The sequence below is a fragment of the Eptatretus burgeri genome, chromosome 11, assembly GCF_056783735.1.
Source record: "Eptatretus burgeri isolate ZD-2024b chromosome 11, Ebu_testis_v1, whole genome shotgun sequence".
Classification (NCBI taxonomy): domain Eukaryota; kingdom Metazoa; phylum Chordata; class Myxini; order Myxiniformes; family Myxinidae; genus Eptatretus; species Eptatretus burgeri.
The window spans coordinates 75,200,303-75,213,461 of NC_140971.1; the positions used below are offsets into that span (position 1 = coordinate 75,200,303).

The following is a 13,159-nucleotide window of genomic DNA, read 5'->3' on the forward strand; positions in this document are numbered from 1 at the left end:
GGCTGGAAATTTTTGACAATATGGCTGAATATACTGCCCACAGTCGCTCGTGGCCCGATTTTTGATTTTGGAAAAAATTAATTTTTGAGATTTTTTTGAAAATTTCAAAGGTCCGTTGCTCGGCAACGGATGGGTCCAAAGCAACGGTTCTCATTTGCACACAACTAGGTCATGGTGTGAACCTACCAACCAAGTTTCATCGAAATCGCCATTGTATTAACGGAGCACTGGACCAAACAGATATACATACAGACAGACAGACAGACAGACAGACAGACAGACAAGCCGGTACGGAGACATGGGTAGTCGATCAATTCGAATTTAGCCGTGTTTCAGCTGTTACTAGCCAAAAAAAGCGTCCATAGCAACGGTTCTTTCTCACACATAACCTGGACATACCATGAACCTACGATACCAGTTTCATGTATGTCTGACTCATAGTCTCCGAGATATAACGAACTTCGTTTTTTTGTTTTTTTCGACCAGGGTTCATTCAAAGTCTATCTTCTCCGCCAGTTTTCAGGGGAGCGGGCTGAATTTTTTTGTCAAGGAGGCTGAATGTGTTGCCCACAAACGATCATCGTTTAATTTTTGATTTTCGTAAAAAGAATTTTTTTTAGGATTTTTCAAAAATTTCAAAGTCCCGTTGCTAGGCAACCAAAGGGGTGTTAGCAACCAGTACCTACGCGGCACAACGAGGTCATAAACTGGTCCTACCACCCAAATTTCATCAAATCGAACAACTGCAAGGGGGCCAAAAAACCCCGACAAACACACACACGGACAGACCGACACCACGACCAACAAATAAGGGTAGAAAAAAAAAACTCAAAAAATTTTTTTTGAGATTTTTTTTTTTTCGACCACATCGACTATCCAACAGACAAGCCGGTAGGCCGACGTGGGTAGTCCACTACCCAACAGGCAGACAGACACACACCCATAACTAATTTCGTGGTCACTTTCTGACTCGTGAACCAAAAACACACACTCGGTGTTGCAATCGCCTTGCATCCCCTTAAAGACTAAAAAAGGTGCAAAAAGAACAATAATTTTGAATTTTCTAAAAAGGGGAGGGAGAGATGAAGATCTCAGTGCGTCATTGTTTCTGTCAAATGCCAGACCTCATCATCAGAGTGAGCCAGCACTCTCTTTGTTGGGATGCCCACGCCATCTGCTCCATCTATCATATTCTATATATATATTCTATATATATATACATATATATATATATATATATATATATATATATATATATATATATATCTTCTCTCTTCTTCTTCTTTCGGCTGCTCCCGTGAGGGGTCGCCACAGCGGATCATCCGTATGATCCGCATAGTGATTTGGCACATGTTTTACGCCGGATGCCCTTCCTGACGCAACCCTGGTCGCCTCTTACGACACAGGGATAAGGTACACCTATTTTAACCGGGGTATACACCGGCCCAGTATACTGGTACTCATTTCGCCGACCTCGGAAGGATGACAGGCTGAGTCAACCCCCTGGTGTATTAATTCAGTGGCCCAACGGGGCTTGAACTCAGGACCTCTTGGATCCCAAGCCGCTGCCCTAACCACTGCGCCAACACCAGGCTAATATATATATATATATATATATATATATATATATATATATATATATATATATATATATATATATATATATATATATATATATATATATAAATATATATATATATATATATATACATATATATATACATATATATATACATATATATATACATATATATATACATATATATATACATATATATATACATATACATATACATATACATATACATATACATATATATATATACATATATATATATACATATATATATATACATATATATACATACATATATATACATATATATACATATATATATATATACATATATATACATATATATACATATATATACATATATATACATATATATACATATATATATATATATATATATATATATATATTTGGTAGTCGATGAAGTCGAAAAAATTAATCTGAAAAAAAATTGTTTTGAGATTTTTTTTTTCTATTCTTTTCTTCTATTATTACCCTTATTTGTTGGTCGTGGTGTCGGTCTGTCCGTGTGTGTGTGTGTGTTTGTCGGGGGTTTTTGACCCCCTTGCATTTGTTTGATTTTGATGAAATTTGGGTGGTCGGACCAGTTTATGACCTCATTGTGCCCCTTTGGTTGCCTAGCAACGGGACTTTGAAATTTTTGAAAAATCCTAAAAAATCTATTTTTTCGAAAATCAAAAATCAAACGATGACCATTTGTGGGCAACACATTCAGCCTCCTTGACAAAAAAATTCAGCCCGCTCCCATGAAAACTGGCGGAGAAGATAGACTTTGAATGAACCCTGGTCGAAAAAAACAAAAAAACGAAGTTCGTTATATCTCAGAGACGATGAGTCAGATATACATGAAACTGGTATGGTAGGTTCATGGTATGTCCTAGTTATGTGTGAGAAAGAACCCTTGCTATGGACGCTTATGTTGGCTAATAATGGCGGAAAAACGACTAAATTTGACTTGATCGTCTACCCATGTCCGCCTACCGGCTTGTCTGTATGTATGTCTGTTCGGTCCAGTGCTCTGTTAATACAATGGCGATTTCGATGAAAGTTGGTTGGTAGGTTCACACCATGACCTTGTTGTGTGCAAATGAGAACCGTTGCCATGGACCCATCTGTTGCCGAGCAACGGACCTTTGAAATTTTCAAAAAAAATCTGAAAAATAATTTTTTTTGAAAATCAAAAATCGGGCCACGAGAGACTGTGGGCAGGACATTCAGCCATATTGTCAAAAATTTCCAGCCGGATCATTTGAAAACTGTCGGAGAAGATAGACTTTGAATGAACCCTGGTCGAAAACAATAAAAAAACGAAGTTCGTTGTATCTCAGAGACTATGAGTCAGATATACATAAAACTGGTATGGTAGGTTCATGGTATGTCCTAGTTACGTGTGAGAAAGAACCGTGTCTATGGACCCCTCCGTTGCCTAGCAACGGCCGAAAAACCTCTAAATGTGGGGGTATTTTAGCGAAAAAACAATCTGCAGCATTAACCCTTGAAGCTGGAATCATGAATTTTCTTGTGCTTAATCCTCAGGTCATTCCCCATCTTCACCAAAATCGAATCAATTCTTCCTTGTGACACACCCAACGTGTCCACCAAGTTTCATCCGGATCCGTCCACAACTTTATGAGATATCCTGCACACAAACAAATAGACAGAGAGGTGTGAAAACATCACCTCCTTCACCTTCGGTGGCGGAGGTAAGAACACGTGACCGGTCAAACCCGGGAATTCTTCTCGTTCGTCATCATAACAATAATAAAAAACATTTCAAACGGTATATTTCTGAGCTGGGCGGGACTGGAGGAGGAGTGGGCGGAACTGTAGGACTGTCAATCAGCCTGATGGGGGCGGGGCCACCATACATTTGCATCAATATCGTATAACCGTACATATGGACATCGAATAATAACAACAGAAATATGTCATACCTTCGGAAATCCCTTGTTTTTCAGTGTTATGTTTATGAAAATAAAATAATAACGAGGTACGAGTACTTCACATGGGACACACGTGATCACGAACCCTCCAGTCACTGTGTCAAGGTAAAAGTGAACCACGTGATCAAGGACCTTCTCGAGTCACGGTTTCTCCCCGGCAGATTCGCTTCTAAGCCTCGGGCATGGCACAGACCCCCTAAACAGGGGGTTATGTACTCCAACTCTGAATTGAATAAATATTTGAACGGACATCTAGTTTTCCTTTCATCTTTGTTTTAACATACCACATCGAGTGGAGTGGTCAATGTTCGATTAATAAGAAGTAACAGTTTATTTTGCTCATTTGCACATAACATCACTGGCTGCCTGGTGGTGGCTTAGGTGGGCTGACTTGGGATCCTAGGGTCCTGGGTTAGGGTGGCTTAGGTGGGCTGACTTGGGATTAGGGTGGCTAAGGTGGGCTGACTTGGGATTAGGGTGGCTTTGGTGGGCTGACTTGGGATTAGGGTAGCTTAGGTGGGCTGACTTGGGATTAGGTTGGCTAAGGTGGGCTGACTTGGGATTAGGGTGGCTGACTTGGGATTAGGGTGGCTTAGGTGGGCTGACTTGGGATCCTAGGTTCCTGAGTTCGAACCCGTTGGCCACTGAATTAATACCGGGTGGGGTTGACTCAGCCTGTCAATCTTAGGATTCAATTCTTAGGTAGAAAAAATGAATACCATTGTACTGGTAATAGGGACACTGCATCAGCGGCATCACTGTGTCCCTAACCAATGATGCAATTAGCAGCCATAAGGCTGCACTCAAAAGAGAAAGAAATCACTGGCCCACAACAACTCTTTCCTTCCTCTTTTCCCCACCTTTGGAACAAACTCCCACACTCTCTTCAATCCCACTCTTCCCTCCAGGTCTTCAAAACAGTTGTTCACCACAATCTCTTATCTTTCCCCATCCAAAACCATGATCTTTTCTACCCCTGCTAATCCACCGCAACCCCACCTCCTTCCAATTCCCTGTTTTCCTTCCTGAAAGTCCCTGTGGTGTCCATCTTGTTTACCCTGTGGCACACAGGGTAAACCTGATCTGATCCCTCTCCCTTCCACAGATTGTCTGTCTCTGCTCCCAACTGTTTTGTCCTTCCCTCTCTTGCTCCCTTTGATATACATTCTGTGTGGTTGCTCTGATATGAGCCTCGGCATTGTACACAAAAAAAGAAAAAGCATCTCCAGTCCCTCAAACTCTTTTGGCTCTTCTGCATTAATCGGAATTTCTTCTATACTCCAAAAGGTGTGCGTGCGTGCGTCCCTCCATCTACGTTCCACCCATTGGTCGGTTTGTCTGACTCCGCCCACAATTTCTGTACCTGGGCCGCCATGTTGGTGCTGACTGCTATGCAAAGTCAAAGATCACCATTCCCTCCCTATCAGTTTTCCCTTCAGTGTAAAATGACCAAAGCGACAGTTAAAAGGATTTTGAGCCAAAAGGCATCAAGAGCCTTATGAAGACGGGCCTCAGCGATCAAAGCAGCATTCTGTTGTTTATACACCACCCAAATAATGATGTGGCAGTCTCTCAAGAAGCAGTCTTACTGTGTCGGTTACACAGCTCCTTGCTGTTATTTCCAACTATTTTCTCTTAAAATTGTGAGTTGAGTGGGCGACTGTGATGCAATGGGGTTTCTGTAAAGTTGGTGATCGAATGATGGGGAGTGGAAAGTGTTAAATATTCCATTATTTCAATGGGGGGGGGGGATGTCCGTTTGCTTTTATGAGCAGGAGGAAGGTGAAGATGGGAGTGGGGAGTAAAGATGGGACAGATTTGGAAAGGGGAGGTTGAGGTTTTGGGGGAAAAGGTTGAGGACCTTCAGTGGGTGGGAGGGGGCGGTTTGAGCAGTTGTCGGGAAGGGTTTAGAGGTATTAAGTGGGGAACAGATTGATGCCTTAGGGTTGGCAGGGGAGAACTTGGGATGGAAGGGGAGGGGGCAAAGATGGGACAGAGTTGGGAGGAGGATGTTGAGGCTTTGGGGTGAGGGGAGGACTCTCAGTGGAAGGATTGTGGGGGGGGGGGGTGAATTGAGGAGTTGTCAGAAAGTTGTCAGAAGTTTACTCAAACTAAAAATGTAATTGGCCACAGGGGTGTGTGTGTGTGTGTGTGTGTGTGTGTGTGTGTGTGTGTGTGTGTGTGTGTGTGTGTGTGTGTGTGTGTGTGTGTATTCCTTTAATTCAAGGTTCTGCTGACTAAACAGTTACATAAGCTCCCCTGTAGGGGGTGCTATTGATGCAATCACCCTATGGGTAATGTACTAGTTCTCCTGAAATGGCTCACAGTTGGTCTCGCTTTCACAGACAGACAGAAATGCTGTTCTGTTTTGATAACGTGTTAGTTGCGTTTTTGAAAAAAAACCCCAGAGTCGTTGCCAAATAGCACTTCTTGTTTGATAGTGGTCAATGACTTTTTTATTTTTTTATTTTACAGGATATAAGTAACGCTCATAGTAGAGCTGCCACACACATGGACACAAACAAATACTCGAGACACAACAAGGGATTGTCAGTTGAGACCAACATAGTCACTTACTTGGGGGAAGTGCTGTCACTTCCCCCAGGACACTCTGGGTACCAGTGGCACCACTGTTGTGGTGCCACCTTCCTCACCACACTCAGCAGGGTATTTCCTAAGGTTGAATTTCCTCCTTCCCAAGGATGCCAACCTATGGGGATTGTCCATGCCCTTCTCCTTTAAAAGACTGAAAGACAAGCAAGGAAGCAGCATGTGACATTTTTATGGTCTTTGTTTGACTCAGACAGGGTTTGAACCACCAACCTCCCACACTCTCATGGAACACTTTATCCATTACACCACCGAGTCTGATGAACAAGAATTTTGTCGTTAGGACCACTGGACCTGCAGCTTATCTGTGCCCTGGCCTAACATTGTAAGTCAAATTTGGTAGCATTCTGATTGGTGAGTCAAGAGAAGATTTTTAAAGGAATTAATGGGATTTTCCCAAAAGTTGACTAAGTCAGTCATTTTGACACACTTCTGTTCACATGATCCGCATGACTTCCACAATATAATTAACATCCCTTCCATAGCCTAATGTTGCAACCCAGATTTGGTAGCATTCTGACTTGTTGGCTGAAGAAGAAGATTTTGGAAGGAGTTTGCGTATCTACCATTTTGACACACTTCCAGTCACGTGATCAGCGTGGCCTCCGCAATTTAACATTAGAACTGTGTCCTAATGTTGTCACCCAAATTTGGTGGTATTCTGACTGGTGGTCTGGAGAAGAAGATTTTTGAAGAAACAAGCCGGGAGGCGAAGATGGTTCGCCGGCATTATTGAGGAAGCCCTACATAAAAACATATCTCTTCCGTCAATATTGACCAAATCAAATCGAATTTTTTGATACGTTGTACTTATGGACATTACGCACAGCTTCTAGGAAATGAAATTGCGTTTAAAAAAATCGAGAAAAAAATAAAAATAAATAAAAAGTTCAAGTGGGCCCACAAGGGGCGTGGGACGCCCCTCATACAAAAAGACACAACTAGACCATGATATCTAATTTGTGTCCAAGTTTCATCAAGATCGCATCAAACGTCAAGGAGCTATGCTCTGGAGAGAGTCACAAACAGACAGACAGACACAACGAAAATAGTGGTCACTGCTGGCGCCCGCGAACCAACAATTTACCAGGTTCGCCATTTTGACCGACTGAAAGTCATATGACTGAAACGAGAGTTGCAATTCCTGTTACCAGTCACGAGAGGAATGGTGCTGCCAAACCCAGTGGTTTGGTGAGGGAAGTCGAAAAAGCAGATGAATGGACCGACAGTGCACGATGACAACACCTTATCTGAAAAGTAAATTCCAGATAAGCTAATAAACAGGAAAATATTTTGAGAAATAAGCCTCTTGTTTGTGAGTTCATTCTGCCGAAGTGTTTCCAGTCCATAATGAGTCTTCAGGCCTCGCAGCTTTTATGTCCTCGGAAGCTTTCAATCCCTTAGTTGTGTAAAAACGTTTTGGTGACAACTGTTGTTTTGACCAAACTGTTGTTTCAGTAGCTGAAGAAACACTGGAGGGATGGTTGATGTCGATGTAGTTTTGGTGTTGGCTGGTTCAACTAAAAAAACTCCATCGATGAAGTTGGCGATTGGTTGTACTGGAAGGTAAACTTCTGTTGAATGTTCCAAGAAAATGTATTTTCTGGCCCTTCCACATTTCATTTGCACATAGCATTGATGACTCAACGGATTCGTTCATGTGGATAACTAAGGTTCACTGAAAATTTGACAATTTCAGCGATCAGAACGATATTGGCTTAACTCCTGGCTCAAAACAAAAGAGCAGAGTAATGATGATAAGGGTAAGGTAGAATAATGGTTGCTGTCACATTGCAAGCAGGTTTTCTCCCAGGTGTGGAAATGCCTTCCTGAGGGCTTCAAAAGCAGGAGGTGCACTGACATCTCATGCCATCCCCCATCCTTACCTGTGAACTTTTCTTCTTCCATTAACCCGAAGTAAGCCAACCCTCTTCCTTGCAGTTTTTTGGGGGTTCCCCGCCCCTCCGCCAAGGTCGGAGATGATGGACATTAAAATGAACTTGGTCCAATCACCCGACGGATCATCTGTCCATGTGCTTTTGTGTACGTGATATTTCAAAAACCATTGAACATTTCACTTTCATATTATGACATTATCTCAACCTGATTAGATCACAGCAGTTATGAGCTGAATTCTGTTGCCAGGGCAACCATCTCGTTAACTTGGTTTATGTATGCGATATTTCAAAAACCGTTCAAGATGAAGCTTTCATATCACACAAATCTACTCATCAAACCACCCAAAAGGCAGGAGACCTGGAGTATCAGCTCCTTGTTTTATGTACAGAGCCAAGGCTCATGGAAGAGCTGGGATACTGAATGGATCCGGACGCAACATAACAAAAGAACAGTAGAAAGAGGGGGGAAACACCAATAGCAGGATTGAAGGACAAAATCGAGGGAGATTTGGACAAACAATAGGGGTGGGGAGAAATAGGGGATAGGGGAGAATTCATGGGGTGGACAAGATGTATACAGAAGGAAACTCTCAGGAAGGAAAAACTAGAAATTTGGATGTAAGTGGGACTTGGGGTGAGGGTTCACGGGGTAGAAAAGTTCATGGTTTTGGATAGGGGATGATCTGAAATGGTGGTGAACAGCTGTCTTGAAGACTTGGAGGGAAGAATGAGATTGGAAGGAAGAATGAGATGGAGTGATTGTGCTCCCTCTCCTCCTCTCTCTCTGCTGCTCATTAATTTCCCCTGCTTGTGGGGTAAAAATGAGGCCCCACCGTCAGTCCGTTGCCTTTTTTTACCCTCCGTCATCTCGTTCTTCAATGAGCCTCAATTTTGCATCGATGAAAAAGGGGCTCACCCATGTCGAATCTATACAACTACCCAGTAATTGTGGACATTTCTGAAGTAGAACAGTAATCTGGTTCAAAATGGCTCAGCAATGTGAAGATTTAATCCATACTGATACCATAGCACAGTCAATGAGAAAGCAAATGCGAATTGTTGTGGTTTTTTTTTTTTCAGCAAGGAGAGGTTAATTCTATGGAGCTCTTATCAATATCCTCAAAGATTCTGAATATTACAAATTCAGACAGTCCATTTCCACTGTCGAGGTTGAGTTAGCAGGATGAGCATTTGCTTCCTTTTATGAAAAGCTTCCCATGTTTGTTACGAGTTGGAGGAAAATGAGCAGGACACCGAGCCACAGGTTGGGACGTGCCTTATATGTTCTTTATTACCCAGACATCTTTTCTTTGAACTGATTTTTCCATTATCCTCTCTTACTGAGCCCTTGAGACCTGAATTGAATTCACTTTGTATCAATGTAGGTCCTGAACAAGTCTACTTGAAAAAACAGAAAATGAAATCTTCCCTTTGGATAATTCCACTGTAAGTATAGCAAAGTATAACTAGCATTGGAGAGCTTTTCCCTTGATTGTATCTCCTCCATGCCTGGTGTTGGCTTAATGGCTAGGGTGGTGGGCTTGGGATCCTGGGATCCTGAGTTCAAAACCCACTCAGCTGTTGAATTATTACCAGGTGGGGTTGACTGCCTGTCATCCTCCTGAGGTCGGCAAAATGAGTGCCATCATGCTGGTATCCTGTGTTGGAGTGGCGACCCGTCCAGGATTGCAGCCAAGGAGACTGCTTAGGCAGCACCAACGCTCTGCACAGAGCATGGTCCCAATGGATGGATGGATCTCCTCCAAAAAGCATGAGAATCTTTGGTGGAAGAGAGCCATGTGACAATTTGATAGGTCCACTTTCCCCCTCAAAGGCTAACTGCAAGACTCGAGGTCAATCATAAATAGTCTGTGATTCGTGTGAGCGACGGTCAAAAACGAATGCATTTCTCACAGGAAAAAAGGCAAATTGTGTTTCTTGAGACGGCATTTTAATTCCCAGTTCAGCATGCAGTATGGCTTATGTGTTCATGAATGTTTGATGCGTATTCGGCGTAAAAAGCAAAGGTACACGTGCGACACCATGTCATCAAACACCTGCTGATATGTGCACTATAATATTGTAAAAAACAAGAAGAACCCCTCAAGTACAATAAATAATGTTTAAAACCATCAACTCTAATTAAAATCTTATTACTTTGTCATCAGAAATAAATAATTTATAAATAAGCGACATCCGTTTCCAGTGTATGGCAAAAGAAACACAAAAACAAAGAAACATTCCACTTGTTATATACACAACCCTGCCTGCTTGCGTTTCTAACGCTCCTGTGGTTGACATTCTGTCCTTGAATAAAGATAATAAATAAATAAGACAAACAATTCGATTCTTTTCTGGGTTTGACCCAGTGTGACACACAAGGGTAAGCCTTAGACTTTTGTACAGCCTGCCTGCAGCGCTTCCTTTGGTGGTCTTAGTCCGGCAAGACCTTCACATGAAGAACCCAGGGCCCAGTGGGTTGTAATTACAATGCACCAATGTACAAGTGTCTTCTTCGCGTTACCCTGGTGCAAATGACACCGAAATGGTGCATTAGATCTGCATAGTTTGCCCGAAACGACAGACCGATGCAGAAGAGGGGAATGTCCATGGCCAGTCACTGTAAGTTCAATTGACAACCAAAAACCTGGAGGGGGGGAATTGTTAACGCTATCATCTTATAATGGAAGGTCGTTTAAAAAAAGGACGTGAAAATTGATCTTGTTTGGATGCAAGGGTCGATGGTTGGTGGTGTTTGCGTCTTTTTGTGAAAATTCCGAGGCACGGCAGGACAAACTAATTACAGGTTCTTCTCTCCTTCTGATGCAGTTGGCTCCTGGATTGTGTACACAGGAAAATGTGTCGGTTATAGGAAGTCCAGTTGGTTTGGTGGTTGAGCATAAGTAACCGTTCTCCTGCTGTGCTTGGTCTTGTCCATCATAGTTATTTCATCATGGAGACATCAGCACACTGTTGTCTGTTTTTGGATTCTGCTTGTCACGTGACGACACCCCTTGACGACCATCTTGAGTACCAGAGAGAGAGAGAGAGAGAGAGAGAGAGAGAGAGAGAGAGAGAGAGAGAGAGAGAGAGAGAGAGAGAGAGAGAGAGAGAGAGAAAGAAAAGAGAGAGAGAAGAAAATAGAGGAAACCAGAAGAAGAGGTGAAGCTAGTTTTGGACATTGTGATCAGCAGAACCACCAGCAAGTAGAACAGCAGTTGCTGCAGTACTTTCACACTTGTATTCCCTGCACCGCTTGGCGGATCGAGTCCAGGAGCCTTGCCTGCTCTGGGCTGCGGGGCCGGTCATTGCTCGAGTACATGTCTGTAAGCTCACTCACATATGCTTCAAGATTCTGCTCACTGATTGGTCCCTGGAAACCAGATTACAGGTTGGCAAGAAAAACAAATGAGTACAAATGAAATCTGTAATTTCAAGTTCCGCATTCAATTGGATCAATTACCGCACTCGTATAACCATCTCGAGGCATGAATGAATGTAAGTTAGTATTATTCTCTTTTTAAAACATCAATGTACAGGGTGGCCTGGTAGTCGCTTTTCCCCTGCTAAATTTCTCACACCTCCCTCCCTCCATTCCCCTCCTGTCTAAGAGAATTTACAATGAATTCAGTGTGCAAGGAGAATGATGGAGTGTGTACAGATACAATGATTGATTAATTATTGTAAGTATTGCACAATAAAACCTGTATATTAAAATAGTTTAAGAACAAATGCTTTACTGGGGAGGATATCGCAACTTTCAAGCCACCCTGTACAACAAAAACAAGAATGTGCTGTCAAAGTCAACATCAAGCTTGTTATATAATTTTGGGCAAAGGTTTGACAATTCAGCTTCAATAAGCCCTTACGACCATAAGGTCAGGTCAGGTATGGGAGCAGGCGCTAGAGCAGCACGTCGCTGCGTCCAATGACCATACGACCATACGCAGATTCCAGAATGCCATGATCTTTCTTCCAAAAAATATCAGCACGACTACATTATATTACTAGGTGTGGATATCTACAGTATGCTTGAAGATAGGTAAGGTTAAAGATGACAACTCTTGCAAGAGGACCATTTTTTTCAGGTGTTACTTCATTGTGACATGGAGGGCAGGACGGTCCAGGCCTTACCATGTGTGGAAGCTGCACATGGGCGAGACTGCGGATGAGTGCCTGGCTAAGAGTACGCAGCTCACGTATGAGTGATCCATTTTGCTCTTCGATTAGCCTGTTCTCCTGCTCCATGTTTTGCAGGCTGCTCTCCATGCTGGTGATCTGCACCGTGCACGTAGATGCCACTGGGTCATTTATTACATGAATGCTGGAGACACACTATGTGGAAAGTGGAAAATAGTTTTTTGCCAAAACAATTCAAACAGGTCACTTCAGCGCTCAAGTCAGTCAGTAGCTGTGGTGTCGTGTTTGAATGCCAAATTAAAAAGTGATGACATTTTCAAAGAATAAATGTGACTAATGGCGAGCATCTCGAAAAGCCGCTGCATTCATACGAACATCGAAAACGACAGCAGTATTCACATCAACAATCAGAAGTGACATCTGCATATGCAGCCGACGGTGACACTTGAATACCGGCCATGGTGACATGCCAGAGTTCAACAGCAATAAAGTAAAACAAGCAGTCACTTTCAGGGCACCTCGAAGGCCAAGAATGTTGACTTTTACCAAACAAACCTGTGTCTTTAGGTGTATCATGTCTGATTCCATCATGGAGTTAGATTTACTGAGCTCCTTTATCTCCTCATCAAGTTGCTGCATCTCCTCATCATTCTCCACGCCTGGAGAAGCAGGAGGAAAGTCATGGTATAAGGTCTGGTACACCATGCTGTGGAAGGAAGTTTAGAGGTGTTGCTGTGGTCTTCCACAGAGTAGTTGGGCCTGTCTAATGTGCTGTGACACAGGTTGGAAACTATAAAAACAGGGTGAGGTGAAGGAAGGAAAGTGGACTCACCATTGGTGGCACGTAGCTTAATGGTGAGCATTTCTTCACTGGAGAGCTTGGCCCTCTTCATGGCTGTGGTGGCTCGAGGACAGCCAGACAAGCTAAGGGAAACAGCACTGTGATATAATTGACCTATTCAACGCGTAAA

General features: G+C 42.7%; 1 protein-coding gene across 7 annotated transcripts in view; it reads right to left on the reverse strand.

Annotated features, from left to right (window-relative positions):
- Positions 1-11,105: 11,105 nt before the first annotated feature.
- The window catches only part of LOC147017406 (myelin transcription factor 1-like), a 177,387-nt gene continuing 175,333 nt past the window's right edge, over positions 11,106-13,159 (reverse strand). For all 7 annotated transcript variants that reach the window (XM_085847033.1, XM_085847032.1, XM_085847031.1 and 4 more), the window contains 4 exons: positions 13,021-13,112; positions 12,744-12,847; positions 12,183-12,326; positions 11,106-11,421 (listed from right to left, as the gene is read on the reverse strand). In XM_085847033.1, coding sequence (XP_085703159.1) covers positions 11,281-11,421; positions 12,183-12,326; positions 12,744-12,847; positions 13,021-13,112 — 481 coding nt within the window. In that variant the 3' untranslated portion in view covers positions 11,106-11,280. The remainder of the gene's footprint in view (positions 11,422-12,182; positions 12,327-12,743; positions 12,848-13,020; positions 13,113-13,159) is intronic.